Below are 15,188 nucleotides of genomic sequence, written 5' to 3'. Positions count from 1 at the left end.
ACAAGCGAACAGGACCAACATACATCTAGTTTTTTTTTTTGGGAAAGGAGATTACATCTGCTTTTAAGAAAGCATATAAGGCCCTGTTTGGTTGAGCTGTGGCCGTGGGAAAAAGCTGCTGTGGACTGTGAGCTGTGGAAAAACTGCTGTGGGCTGTAGAAAAGCTGAAAGCTGTTTGGTTAAACAAGTATAAAATATACCTTTTATCTTTATCTCTCTTGAAACAACTATGGAAGAGCTTTTTATTCCACCAATTTCGAAAAGCAGAAAGCCAAAAGCCAAAAGCAGGGTCAAACCAGCTTTCAAAAATGAACTACGGAAAAGCAGCTGCTTCTGAAAAAGCACCCTCCAAAAACAGCCCCTTTGGTTGGGCTTTTGGCTTTTGGGGCCAAAAGCCAAAGCCAAAAGCCCAACCAAACAGGGCCTAAGAGTTTTACAACTGGGGATACCAGTTAACACTCACGCATTACAGCAACAGCAACCCTTGCTAAACAACAAGAAAACAGGTAAAACCAACTAGCGTAGACACTAAAGGATAAAGCTCTTCAGAGCACACGCCTAACAGGAAGACAGATATGTATCGTAATACCTAACTGCCACCACTAAACATTACTGGAAATCTACTTGCTCCTGTTTTGCCAGCTGATACAAATACATTGAGGCAGATACGATTCTCCTTTTTGGAGTGCAACCAATTTCGTGTAATCATAGTATTCCTGTAAGGCTGTAAGCCTGTAACACATGCTAAGGCTAGGCTCTACCAAAACTGTCGTTCCTCATTGCTTGACGAAATCCTTCAGCTTAGTCATCCACCGGATGTACTCCTGAGCCTGCTTAGTCACCATGTAGTTGTGCATATAGTTGGTAGCCGACAGCGTTACCCCCCTTTGCTCCAAGTATTTGAACAGGCCTTTCTGAACATTCACAGGGAGCTCGCTGCAATACAAACAAACCAGTAAATGAGTGGATTAGTATCTTGCATTTCATTATTACAGGACTTAAATGCACGCAAAAACTGATATTGCTTACGTGAACTCAGGGCCCTCATAAGGGAACTTCTCTTCTCCATCATCGTCTGTTCTCTCTACTATTAGCATATCATCAATGGTGATCTCCTCACGAAAGGCTGTGCATGTGAACTCAAGCTTTGGGCCAGAGTCTGTGGAAACTACCACCTTAAGAGAAATGCTGCTATCTCCGGCACTCTCATCATCTTCTTTTGCTTCTTCATCATCCTTGGCAGAACTCTCACCATCGCCCTCACCATCCTCATCATCAAATTCAGGGCCTCCTTCTAAATTAGGCATGCTGACAGTAACCTCAATCTTCTCATCCTTGTAGTCCCTTCTCAAAATAACCACGCTCATACCATCTTCATCAATTATTTCAAATGGGAAGTTGTCTGGAACAGGTTCCTGACAAAAGAAGGAAAAAATGAATATAGCTAAGCTAACAACCTTATATATTTGCAAAATCAAGGACCCAAAGTAGGGTGGAACCAGAAAAGAGAATTTTATGTTAAATGTCAAATGTTGCAGAAAGTAACATCTGCCCAAAGTCTTTTCAGGACTGTGCATCACCCGATAAGCAGTCAACCTCAATGTCAGTTTGAACATTGCTCTCACGTGGAGCCTCAAAGTAGTTCAAAACTTGAAGCCGAATTCTCAACAAATTCAATCATTGGTCTTTGGTCCCACTAATTGTGAAGTCACAGTCCCTAAAAATCATTAGAATGATTGGGTGATTTGACATCAGCTGAATGATTGCAGCTGTTCAGAAGAAGAATGATAAAAAAAATATATGCGGGCTTCTTTTGCATTATACAATGAAGAGGCAACATGGTATCGAGCCAGTCTCATTCAAAGAAGTACCAGCAGCATGCTTTATTGGTCATGTATATGTTCATGAAACACAGGAAAAGAAAATACCTAAGACAAGATGGTTTACTTATATAATTAGACTCTTCAGTGGATATTCATGTCAACATCCGAGAAAAAACAAATGCAAGAAAGTCAGGAATCTGGATGATTGAACACAGTGAATAACAGATGCAAGGAACAAAACAGCTCTGAACACTGACTGACTCATATAGCATATTTGCAGTATGATTTCCACTAACAGAATATAGATACCACGACTGCAGAATTTTGATACCGAGTTGTGCAGATGGAAATATTATCCATGTAAGAACACGAAATTGTTTAATCCACTACCACCAAGGTATTAAAATTTCCTTTCAGGAGATAAACCTCCTCCATTTGTATAGTACATAAGTCACTAGAAAACTCTCGGTGTTATTATTAATCAAACCGTTTATGCCAGCATTAAGTGGTCAGATTACCCACAAAAAAAGGCTGTTAGGTCCTGTTGTGAATTGAGCTCTTTCCTAACACACCAAATTATAGATGGATCTTCAAAGTAGTGGTAAATTAGTAGCTAGCACGAGTATTGAGCTCAGTGAGCAGAAGCGATAAATTCCTACCTATCATTCGCAGACATTCATAACACATGACAAATTTCAGTAAAGTTGCCATCTCTCTCCATCACAAATTTCTCTCTAATACCGTAATACGGCCCAATACAATTCTTCTACTCGCGAAATCCCCACTACTTACGTTTACCACATAATTCGACGGAAACTGAACAATTCAAGTCGCAAAGCACGAGGGGCCCACAGTCACCTGCTCGTCGCTGTCGAGGTACTCTTGCGCCTCCCTGATCTCGACGTCGAGGGCTCCGGCGAGGTTTCCGGCGCCGGACCCCTTCTTCTTCTTTCCCTTAGCCTTGCTCTCCAACACCACCGGCGCCAAGTTGGGGCCCTTCGCCGCGTGAAGCGGAGCTGAGAACGGCTGCCGGCGCCGCGGGCAGACGCACGCGCCAACGCTGCGATCTGGGGACAGGACGGAGAGGAAGAGGGTGGCGGAGGCGGAGGCGGCGGCGGTTGCGGAGACGAAGGCCATGGCGGTGTAGGTGAGTGACGCAGGAGGGGATAAGACGAGGAAGAGGGAGTAGAAGCCGAGCAGGGGTTTGCTTTGGGTTTTGGATTGGACGGCTTTATTGCTTGGGCAGAAGCAGAATGCGCATGGGCTGCCGGTTTGTGTGGCCCACACGTCAGTGAGAAGTGACAGTACAAACACGTCAGTGAGACGGTGTTTGTAAATTTGGTAGAAGAACTGAATTAGTGTAACTCGAAAGCCAAAAAAATTGTTGAGAATCTTTCAAGAAAGTGAACAACTTTCGTATGGGAATTCGACTTCTGAAAGTTGAGCTTTTGGTCCTTATTAAGGAAAATGATCTGGGTCTTCAAAAGGTTTTATATGGGAACCATGTATCTGGAGTTGGAATCGACGGGATGTTTCTTTCTCTTTCTCTTCTTTTTCGTGTAGTGCTGCCAGCAGCTTCCATCAGGCACAATCCATGCTGGTTTACTTTTCAAATGATATGCTCTGAAGTGCGAACTTCTGATCAAATGTCTGCTTTTGTCCCTGGTAGATACATTTTAGATGGGGTTGTTGTGATACATGAAGTTCTGCACGAGAGATGGCAAGAAATAAACACAGTGGTATTAATCTGAAACTGGACTTTGAGAAAGCCTATGATAAAGTCAGTTGGAGGTTTCTGGAAGAGGTGTTGAGAAACAAAGGATTTGATGAGAGGTGGATTGAGTGGGTTTTGAAATCTGTTTGTGGGGGTGAGAGTTGCGGTAAACCTTAATGGTGAGCTGGGTCAGTACTTTAGAAGCTATAAGGGGCTCAGACAAGAAGAGCCCTTAGGACTGTTCGTTTGGAGGAATTCTGGAGAAATTTGAATGGTTTGGAAGAATGCTGGAAGAATTTGTGAGAGAAAAACACTGCTCCGGATGAAAAAAGAAGCGGATCAAACCGGGTTTAAGAGCACGCGAACGGAGGTGTCATAAGTGGGGTCACCCCTCACCTGGTACAAGGTGGGCTTACACATTTGCAATATGCGGATGATACGGTGCTTTTCATTCAAAACACAGAGAGCAATATTGCTAATCTTAAGTTCCTCTTATTCTGTTATGAGGAGATCATACGGTGCTTTTCATTCAAAACACAGAGAGCAATATTGCTAATCTTAAGTTCCTCTTATTCTGTTATGAGGAGATCTCTGGTACGAAGATCAACTATCATAAGTCTGAGGTTTTCACAATTGGAATAGGAGAGGACACAATAAGAATTGCTAGTGCTTTCATTTGCAAAATTGGCAACTTCCCAGTGAAGTACCTTGGGTTACCAATAAGCTTTAAGAGGTTATCTAGGAGGAGCTCAGTGAGGCTAAGATGTTTGAGGTAGGCTGGGAGCTGGATCTTAGAAGGAATCTAGGCCCTGAGGAAATAGCTGAACTAAGTGAGATGTAAGAGGTGTTAGAGGCTGTGCAGATTACAGAAGAGGATGACAGGTTAATTTGGGCTCTGGAACAAAAGGGCATACCCAGTGCAGAGAGCGCCTGCTCTATGCAGGGTCTGGAAAAGGGTGTCAGTGGCAAGTCGTACCCTCGCCTGGGCAATGCGAGGAGACCGCGACTCGTAATTTGGACTCTGGAACCTTCAGGTAAATTCTCTAGTAAATCCTTATATAGACTGATGGTCAACCCTGGAAAGGTGGATACAAGAATGAGAGATTTGTGGGAGGTTAAATTGCCTTTGAAGATCAAAGTTTTCATGTGGATGCTGTGGCATGACAGGGTTCAGACAGGAGAGCAACCGAAGATAAGGAAAAGCAAGCATTCAGAATTTTGTAAATATTGTGGACGGTTGGAAACTAGAGATCATCTTTTCTATAATTGCCATATAACCCAGGTCATTTGGGTCTGGATTAGAGTTAGTTTAAGATGGGGGCAAAGACCTATTTCGATGACTAACTTTCAGGATATGCTTAACTCGGGAGAGGTTGAGAGATCTAAGAGCGTGATTTTTTTCATTTTGGCTAGTGTTGCCTGGTGTATTTGGAAGACAGGAATGATTGGGTGTTCAATAGCAAGTTAATCAAATCTCCTAAATCCATTGCTTATAAAGTTCTGGCACTTCTGAAAACAGTGGAAGAAGATGCTCAAGGTCAAGGACCAGATGGAGTTAGAGGACACGCTGCTGAAACTTTAGGAGGGACTACGAGCGTGGTGATCAAGAGCTACTAACGTTGCTGTTCCATGTTAGGCGAGCGTGGCAGGCTCTCTTTTTATGTTTTTGTTTTATGTAACTCCACCTATGATGGGGTGTCTTTGGTGTCCCAGTATAGCAGGTCATAAGCTCTGATAAAGGAGGAGGGTTATGTTAGGTGTGACGAGCCAATATAAAAACTTAGCCACTTTAATGGAGATGAAACCCAAATTGACACTAACAGGCGCTTTGTGCGGAGGATTCAAGAATCGGAGGTCAGAGAAGCCTTAAAAATGATGAAAGGGGGCAAAGCGATGGGCCCTGATGGTATCCCAATCAAGGTGTGGAGATGTCTCGGGGATATAGCTATAGTATGGCTAACCAAGATGTTCAACAATATCTTTCGATCGAACAAGATGCCTGAGGAGTGGAGAAGAAACGTATTGGTACCAATCTACAAGAACAAGTGAGATATCCAAAGTTATACTAATTATCGGAGAATTAAGTTGATGAGCCACACTATAAAGCTATGGGAGAGAGTCATCGAGCAGTGCCTGCGAGGAACGACGCAGTATCAACAAACCAATTTGGTTTCATGCCCGGAAGGCCAACCACAAAAGCGATCTTCTTAATAAGACAGGTTATGGAGCGGTTTAGAGAGCAGAAGAAGGACCTCCACTTGGTTTTCATTGACTTGAAGAAGGCTTATGACAAGATACCAAGAAATATTATGTAGTGATCTTTGAACAAACATAAAGTCCCATTAAAGTACGTGACCCTCATCAAGGACATGTACAACAATATTATGACTAGTGTTCGAACAAACGATGGTAATACAGATTACTTCCCGATTAAAATTAGACTTCATCAAGGGTCAGCCTTAAGCCCGTATCTCTTTGCCTTGGTAATAGATGAGGTTACCAGGAACATACAAGGGGATATCCCTTGGTGTATGTTGTTCGCTGATGATATAGTGTTAGTGGACGAAAGTCAGGCCAGAGTAAATAAGAAACTAGAGTTATGGCGGCAGACCCTTGAGTCTAAATGTTTTAGATTGAGCAGAACTAAAACCGAATACATGAGATGCAACTTTGACGGAGTTGTACATAAGGAGGGAGACGTGAGTTTGGAAGGTCCATTAGTGCCTAAGAAGAGTACCTTTCGGTATTTGGGATCGATGCTACAGAGGGATGGAGATATTGATGCGGACGTTAGCCATAGAATCAAAGCAGGGTTGATCAAGTGGCGACAAGCTTCTGACATTCTCTGTGACAAGAGGGTACCACAAAAGCTAAAAGGCAAGTTTTATAGAACGACGATTAGACCGGCTATGTTGTACGGAGCAGAATGTTGACCTACAAATATTTGACAAGTTCAACAACTGAATGTTGCAGAAATGCGTATGTTGCGATGGATTTGCGGTCACACAAGAATGTACCGAGTTTAGAACGATGATATACGTGATCGCCTAGAGGTAGCACCAATTGAAGAAAAGCTTGTCCAATATCGGTTGAGGTTTGTCCAAATGAGACCTCCAGAGGCACCAGTGCATTATGGAGTCCTAAGCCAAGCTAATAATATGAGTAGAGGTAAAGGAAGACCGAAATTGACATGAGAGAGGCAATAAAAAAAGATTTGAAAGCTTGAAATATACCCAGAGATCTATATTTAAATAGGAGTACTTGGAAAGCAACTATTAAAATGCATGAACCGTGACTTGGGGCTCTTGATGGATTTCAACTCTAGCCTACCCCAATTTATTTGGGACTGAAAGGCTACGTTGTTATTGTTGTTGTTGTTTTCTGTAGTTCTTTCTGGTATTTTGCTTTCTCTGGGAGGATGAGAGGTTTTGAGTGGCTATGAAGTTCACACTGTTATCGTAAGCTGGAACCCTAGCAGTACCCGTTTTGCTTTCAATATAAGCAGAACCAAAGGTCTTTGTTCTAAAAAAAACTTCTGATCAAATGATATATCGATTTGCAGAACAAGAAAAAGAAAATTACCTTACAAAGCAATTATAGAAATGTAAACATCTTGTAAACATTACCGCGGACCGCGAGGGGCAAACAAAATTCAGGTGGGGAAAACTCTCCTCCCCCAATTCCCCCGCGACAAAAAAGAAAAGAAAAGTAGGCCTCGGATTAAAAGGACCAATCAGTAGCAGAAGATCATACACAGGAGGACAAGAACTTCACAAAGCCTTGGCTAATTGATCTGATATATTGCAAATTGCTATCACAAACAATCAAACATGTACATATCAGTAGCAGTTTCATATTCGCCATGGCTGAGAGCCTGCAATTTGGCAAGCACCCAACTGATCACGTATATACAAGATGCAGAGGAGCAAACTTCACAAAGGCCCCCTGGACGGCTGGACCTCATCCATCCATCCACCATGCCTTTATTCCAAAGAGCAAAGGATGGGGGAGAATCTCCAAGAAGCCAAGAAGAAGAGGGAGGAGAATCAACGAGGACTCACATACTCAGCACGCAACTAAAGGAAGGAGCTCACGAGAATTCTTCTTCTTCGCACGCCTCGTATCGTATCGGACCCATCAGCCGGCCGATGATTTGATCGGGCTCACCAGCGATCGTAGTAGCCGCGCGCCGCGGAGGAGAGGAAGCCCGGCACGTCGGCGCCGGCAAGGCGGACGTAGTAGGGCGCTGGCGACTCCGGCGGCGACTCGTTGCGGAAGGGGTTGCCGATGGGCGTCTGCCCGCCGTTGGCGAGGTGGAGGATGGCCCGGTACAGGAACGGCAGCAGGCCCTCCATGATTCCGCTCTGTGGCTCACCAAACAACTCCAAAACCAAGGCAACAGGCCAACGACTACTGTTCTGTTCCCCCCTGTGTTTGGTTGGCCTGGTGCAAGTGCAGCTTCGACTCTGCGAGGGGTTTATAAAGGCGATTGATTAGCGTTAGCGAGACAGAGATGTGCTCTGGACTTTTTTGACTAATCAATTCGATCAGAGGAAGTATGGGAGAACAACCGGATTGAATACAGCCTAAGATATGTTCGGCTGATATTAAAGTCGGTTTGCTGAAATTGTTTTGTTATGAGAGAAAAATACTATAAATTCTAGCTGATAAACCGGCTGATAAGTTGAAGCGAACACGAGGGAAATGGTCAATCAGAGCATCTGGAAGAAGAGGAATGGATAATATGTGCCTGGACGAGCTGAAGCTGAAGGTCAGGAAACTGATATTTATCAGGAGGCACAGGGATACAGGATGGAGTAGTTTAGGCAGTAGCCTGGAATATTGGTTGTGGGAACAGCTCAGTTGGTGGGGACAAATGATTTTTTTTTTTTGGTACCTGCTGCCTGCTCCCTGCTGGTGGCAAATCCGGTGTTGCTCTGGGTTTCAGATTCTGGTCTTGGGGAGAGGACAGACGAGGAAGACCAATCCAATCCTCCGTATACAAGGCCCGGTTTAGTTTCTAAAAATTTTTACCCTAAATTATTACATCGAATCTTACGGCATATGCATGGAGTATTAAATATAGACGAAAAAAACTAATTACACAGTTTGTTGGAAATCGCGAGACGAATGTTTTAAGACTAATTAGTCCATGATTAGCCATAAGTGCTACAGTAACTAACATGCGCTAATGATGAATTAATTAGGCTTAATAAATTCGTCTCGTAGTTTTCAGACGAGCTATATAATTAGTTTTTTTTATTAGTATCCGAAAACCTCTTCCGACATCCCAAAATATCTGATGTGACATCCAAAAATTTTCATTTCACGAACTAAACGCAGCCTAAACAACCGCACCAATGGGCTTCTCGCTGAAGAAATAAAAGGAGGGCCACAGAAAAAGATGCATACATATATGTATGCATCACATATATTCAGGTTGGGGACGGACAAGGGACAAATTACCTGACGTTAGGACAAATTCTAGTGATGTTTGTTATGCATTCATGTATCCGTTCCTTTGTCCGTTAGGTGAAACTTGCGATTGAAACTTCACCATAAAACTTATCATTGGGCCAACAAATTGAGGTTTAATCCGGAATTTGGTAGACCATCTTTCTCTCGTATCTGAAAGAATGGGTCAACTTGAAGCATCATCCAGCTTACTGAAAATGACATCCTACTAAGTCTATCTAGGTGCAGACAAGGAGCTAGTGGCCAAATAGCCCCCTCCTGGATCATCAAGAACTTAGGGCCTATTTAGTTCCCAAAATTTTTTGTGCAGTACCCATCACATCGAATCTTGCGGCACATGCATAGAGTACTAAATGTAGACGAAAAAAAAACTAATTGCACAGTTAGGTGAGAAATCGCGAGACGAAACTTTCGAACCTAATTAGTCCATAATTAGACACTAATTGCCAAATAAAAACAAAACTGCTACAGGCTCGGTGAACACCTGACACACCATGGATAGCAGAGTAGTACAACAGCGTAAAGTCCTTACATATATATAACCCAGCGGGCTCCAATTTGCAATCATTGGTAACACATAATTTAGTTTCCAGAATGAATTTCTAGCAACAAGTGTCGAAGCCTCTCTCTCTCTACATAAGCTAACCTATTGCTGGTGGCTGTCTCTGTTTGTGTGACGATTCCTCCACATGAAAGATGAGCAAGTCAACGGGGGGTAAGCAAAGATGTTGCTTACAAAACTGGTGTGACAACAATCCCAGGTGCTGTGGATGCGCATCACCTTGGCGAACTTAGGTGGAAGATCTGACAGTCTGGTTTGTATTTGTTCTTGGATGTAGCCTCTTCAAATTTCTTCAGTGGCCCTTCGTTCTCTGTCAAGCCAGTCTGGACAAAGTATCGTGTCCACCATGAAGAACTCCGCAATTTTGCCTGAAGACAAACAAGGTAGATTTTTTCAGTGAATGAATCTAATTTGCCGGTCATGAAAAATCTTCACCCAAAAAGATTATGGCCTTCAGTATGCATAGTATATTCCATTATGGTGTGGAACAGACATACTTGGATTAGACAAAAAAATAGCACAACCAACAGTCTCTGATCAACACCAAGTCACCAACCATCAATAGCACTAACAGTATCCTACTACGGTGTGGAACCAACAAAAAATAAAATAAAACCATAACACGACAAAACTGCTAAAGCAAAAGGCTCTAAACAATACCTGCAATCAATATTCAATGACACTAACAGACTTGGCAATAGGTAACATGTGTATCAAATTACGTCATAATACATCCTTAGTCAATATAATAGATCTAATCTAATTTTGAGATGTCAAACATCCATGCTGAAATATGCCATATAAACAATATTACTAGAGCAGTAATTTCTAGACCATCAGTGTTTATACAGTGTTGCTGTATCATGAACAGGAAATACGTAGAACAATAAGTTTGGCTTAGTAAATTGGACATCTTGTAGTTAAGTCATATGCAAAACAAATTTGCATGCTATCAATAGAAACCATCTATGCATACCGGTCTTCCAAATTTTGGTAGTTCTGAGACCTTAGCTTTCTGCTGACCCGGATTGCCTGTAAAGAAATGAAACAAACATTTCTCAGATGATCTAGACCATCCACGTATACCACAAAAAGTTATGTTTAAACATTTGGTAAATAATGGTATAAAAAAGAGTACAGGAGTAGAGCATTATTCAGGGCCTAGGTGGATATTACTAGCAGATTGCCAACTTTGAATGACTACTCAAAAAGGAATATAGATCTGTTTGAGCAGAAAAGTTTCAGCTCCAGTACCCACCACAAGAGTTCAATCATGTACCTAACTACCTACTCCAGAGACCACACCTTAAAAGTTGATAACACTTTGATCTCCAAGACGTTAGTATCATCTGATGTTGCACTACCCCAGATTTAAATCTGACATCTTAAGACAGAAACACATAGTACTTTTAAGGTTCATCCTTGTATCATCTGATGTTGTGCTATCACATATTTAAATCTGTTATCTTAAGATAGAAACACATACTTCTTTAAGGTTCAACCATATGTTTTCTTTTTATTGTTTCCACTTGGAAAGAAAATCCAATTAGTTCAAGACACACAGCTAAGATACATGGAGTTCTTAATACAGTTAAAGAAAGACACGTGGAAAAACAGCATCAAGAATATTTCAAGTAAAAGATGGTTTGTTTCAAATATAACAGCAACCAAAGAAATATAATCAATCAGTAGTGTTTTATTGCCGATAGTAAAAAAGAATGGATGGCCACTTATTAAAAAAAAAGGTATTTACCACACAAAGGTACAACAATTGGTATGTGTAGGTCAAATGAGGGTTTTCCCAGAAAAAGAGGAGGCAGTAAACATTTCAAGAAAAAACACATACCAGCAAAAATAACAAGGCCATCTGTGGAAACCCTTGCTAAATCCGGAAGCGTTTTGTTCAGATACCTTGGGGTCAGATAATCTAAAGCATCTGACACAACAACAAGATTAAAAGAATCTGGACGGTATGGAAGGGGGAACTTAATATCAGACATACGGACAAAGCCCTTGCGCACGAGGCTTTTGCAAGTACTGTCAGTATCCTCCAAATCATAAGGCTCCACTCCCCAAGCTTCAACTTTTCCTTCTTTCAACAAATTAGAAACTACTGTACAGCTATCAGGGCCTACATGGAGAACCTTTTGCATGGCATTGCCATATGCCTTTTTAAGATATGGAAGTGCCCGCATAACTTCTGATGTGCAAGAACCTGGTTGCAGATGTAGATGGAAAGTCTGAGATTAAGAGGAGAACAAACTTCCCTCATCATCGTGTTGGGAAACAAAAATGTGAAGATGAATAAAGCAATTAAATAATCATTCTACTATCCACTGCAATATTGGGCAACTCAACTTGCAGTTTGACTTGTATTACGCTCATAACCAATTTCACAAATCATGCACCTAATGTAGAAAATTAGGTACTAATCTTCCTGATCAAATGGGAGAAAAGAAAAGGTGAAAAAAAAGAAATCTGTTTTGTTTAGTTACCAAGAATCAGAGAACCAAATCATAGTGGCAAAGCAGAGTTTCAGTGTTCAGAGGAGGGGGGGGGGGATCCTATTTATCATGAGGTTGATTACTGTTACTAGCATTAAATGCATTACTAGGCGCGTGGTTAGTTGGGTGAAAGTTGAAAATTTGGCTACTGTAGCACTTTCGTTTTTATTTGGCAAATAGTGTTCAATCATGGACTAATTAGGCTCAAAACGTTCGTCTCGCAATTTCCAACCAAACTGTGCAATTAGTTTTTTTTCCGTCTACATTTAATGCTCCATGCATGTACCGCAAGATTCGATGTGATGGCTACTGTAGCACTTTTTTGAAATTTGGGGTGGGAACTAAACACGCGCTAGATATTTCATAGCCTACTGAAGAATACCAAACATCAAATCAGCTACAGCCGAAATAGGACACAACTGCAGCAAAAGCGGAGGCAGAACAACATAAATGCAGGGTCTCAATAGGATATTGCTCTTAAGGATAAGCATACAGATTGTGTCTGTGAGATTTTAGGGTAACTGCACTACTAAACAATGCTAAGATAACAATAACATAGCCACGAATAAGATATATTGTTAAAACTAGTTGAGCGTCTTAATTGCAAACTACAATAGCAAGTGCAACCTTGTAATCAGAGAGAACAAAAAAAAAATATTTCAGGCTGCAAGTCTAATGACATGTTGAAGAGCAAGTTTAAGAGAGAAATCAGAAATTTGGATGACTAAAGAAATAACATCAGCAGGTGATTTGACACCCAAAAAGAGAAGTGGAAGGGAGGGGGGAAAATATACCTTCAGACCTGGTCACAGCCTCTCTGCTTGTAACAGTTACACCTGGCCATTAAAGAAAGAGTCAAACTAGAAGTACAAGGAAACACTGATTGGCTTTAGTTTGGTCTTTTGGAACAAACCAGTACATGCCAATAACATAGAACGGTCATAATTCATAGCTGTCAATTCAATACATACTAACTCAAGTCAGTTTGCTTTCAAAATTGCATAATAATACATATGCATTTATTACTTTTTTAACAACCAAATAGCAATTGTGCATGCTTGGCGTGTCCCCACTATCAGACCATGTACTGACTACAAAACAATTGATGAATTTGATTTAAAAAGTTACAAAATCTTTCGCCACCCTACAGCAAATAATTTGATTTGTACATGTCACAAGCCATGTTCTATCGCCAAGTAGCAAGCACAGACTTTTCATAATCCAACATTAATCAGGAAAATTGAGTGAGCGAGTCTAACCGAGAATCTTTAACCGACCTGAGCCGCTGTTGAAGTAGGCGATGAGAAGGATGACACCCTGCAAACATGAGCACATAACACCATCAGCATCCGGAAAATTACAACTAGCAGCAGTAGCAGTCGGGTAACAGACAGAGAGCTAGAATTACCAGGACGACGAGGGCAAAGGTGAGCACGGGAGGCGAGCGTGACTTGGGGTGGAACAGGCCGCCGACGGACGGCAGACTCCCGTCCGACACCCGCCGGCTCGGGTTCACCGACCTTCTGGACATCCTCCCCTCCCTCTCTCCCTAATCCGACCACCCAAGCTCTATCTCTCTCCCCCTCGATCACCTGGTCACACGAACACAGCGTCGCTCAGATTATTGGCCACAAAAATTCGAAATAAAATGGGAAATCTCCCACAATGCAGCGGCACGGGATGCATCCGCAGCCCGCAAGGCCCCGCGTCGGCCGTAGATCGGAATCCCTTCTAGCGCGAGGCGGTACCTCTGGCAATGGAGGCGGCGCGGCGGCGGTCGGAGACGAGGAGGAGGAACCCGGTGCTAGGGTTGCCGGATTGGGGGTGGATCTGAGGCGCGGAGGTGGGGCGGAGTGGGGTGGGGGTGGAGGGGCAGCCAGCGGGTGGCGATCCGGCGCGATAGGGACGGCACGGCACGGGCACGGGAATGGGATTAACTTCGCTGAAGCTCACGCACAGGGGAATAAAGCGCGTCCTGCACTCCTGCTGCTATATGCGACGGTGGCAGATCAGCACGCCATTAGCGACCGAGATGAGGGGATTAGTGGAGCGCGGCCCGAATTCCGAGGGTGGGGAGGAGGAGATTTTGTTAGGGGATGTCGGTCGTCGACGCGTCCTGGCCTAGGGGGACACTGACTGGTGGGCCCCTCCTGTCTTTTCTATTTCCTTTTTGTGTGTTGGTTGCCGGCCCGGGTGGGTTTCTGCCCAACCCCATCGTGCTCGTCCAGAATGTTCACTGCTCGTCACTGGTCAACGCACAAATGGCCATTCGTAACCCTGCTATAGCATCATCGATCAGGTTTCAGTGTACCTAACACTTACATAGTTGCGGACTGATAAATTAAATAAAAACACAGTTGCACGCTAAAAAAAAAAAGTGAAAAGAAACACAGCTGAGTCAATGTGCCAATGTAGAAGCCTCAGAGCCCTGCGTTTGCATAAACTAAAATCACTTGTCAGGATCATCTGAGCCTATATCCCAACCTAGAATAGTTGTTTGGTTTGCATCATGAGTTGGAGCGATCTATCATCAACCCATCCTTCATAATCTTCTCCGGTAGCTTAATTTGACGGACTGGTTGATTCCTCAAAAAACGCTACATGACCTGGCTCCGTTCCACGATGGATGAACAAATTGTGGATAGAGCGATGCCGCAATCCAAACAGATTGTAATAGATTGCAATTTAAGATGCTCAAATGTATCACCAAAGAAACACGGTAAGCTTTCAAAGCGTTGGTTTGTTTGGTGATGTCAAAAGGCTACTGGAGTACACGTCGGTGTAAGTATAGATTTGCAAAATCCATATAAAAAATATAAATTTGAAAAGAAACAGAAAATATAAATAAAAAAATTCGAGACGTAGCACCGTTAAAACCAACTGCCTACTTGTGAGAAACTGAGACCGAGAGCAGTGCATGTACAACAGCCGAACCCAACCATGATCGCGTGACATCACGTGAGGAGACGAAAGCAATGTGCGCACCAGAGCCAATCGTGCGGCCCAAGCCCACTACGGTTTCCACTTCAACAAGAACGGCTCGATCCGTGCGTTCAAAAAAATTAATGTGCGTTCAAAGATCCATCGTCCCAACTGACGGGGCTTGTCAC

At 42.8% G+C, this 15,188-nt stretch overlaps 2 protein-coding genes across 3 annotated transcripts; both read right to left on the bottom strand.

The window, feature by feature from the left end:
- Positions 1 to 328: 328 nt before the first annotated feature.
- On the bottom strand, positions 329 to 3,031 carry LOC136451660 (uncharacterized protein At2g39795, mitochondrial-like). The gene is made up of 3 exons (XM_066452351.1): positions 2,682 to 3,031; positions 1,030 to 1,415; positions 329 to 936 (listed from the first exon to the last, which is right to left on the bottom strand). The coding sequence occupies exons 1-3, from the start codon at positions 2,958 to 2,960 to the stop codon at positions 777 to 779; spliced, it is 825 nt and encodes a 274-aa protein (XP_066308448.1). The 5' UTR covers positions 2,961 to 3,031; the 3' UTR covers positions 329 to 776.
- Positions 3,032 to 9,501: 6,470 nt separating this feature from the next.
- On the bottom strand, positions 9,502 to 14,151 carry LOC136451659 (probable pectin methylesterase CGR2). 2 transcript variants are annotated; one of them, XM_066452347.1, is made up of 7 exons: positions 13,827 to 14,151; positions 13,487 to 13,670; positions 13,338 to 13,395; positions 12,873 to 12,914; positions 11,421 to 11,789; positions 10,551 to 10,606; positions 9,502 to 9,942 (listed from the first exon to the last, which is right to left on the bottom strand). In XM_066452347.1, exons 2-7 carry the CDS (start codon positions 13,607 to 13,609, stop codon positions 9,790 to 9,792), a joined length of 801 nt encoding a protein of 266 aa, XP_066308444.1. In that variant the 5' UTR covers positions 13,610 to 13,670; positions 13,827 to 14,151; the 3' UTR covers positions 9,502 to 9,789. The 2 variants fall into 2 exon arrangements, with proteins under 2 accessions (XP_066308444.1, XP_066308447.1); XM_066452350.1 differs by having other exon boundaries at positions 13,356 to 13,395; positions 13,827 to 14,144.
- Positions 14,152 to 15,188: the final 1,037 nt, after the last annotated feature.

Source organism: Miscanthus floridulus, chromosome 5, assembly GCF_019320115.1.
Source record: "Miscanthus floridulus cultivar M001 chromosome 5, ASM1932011v1, whole genome shotgun sequence".
Classification (NCBI taxonomy): Eukaryota; Viridiplantae; Streptophyta; class Magnoliopsida; order Poales; family Poaceae; genus Miscanthus; species Miscanthus floridulus.
Note: the sequence above shows the minus strand (reverse complement) of the source record. Positions and strands in the feature narration are given on the sequence as shown.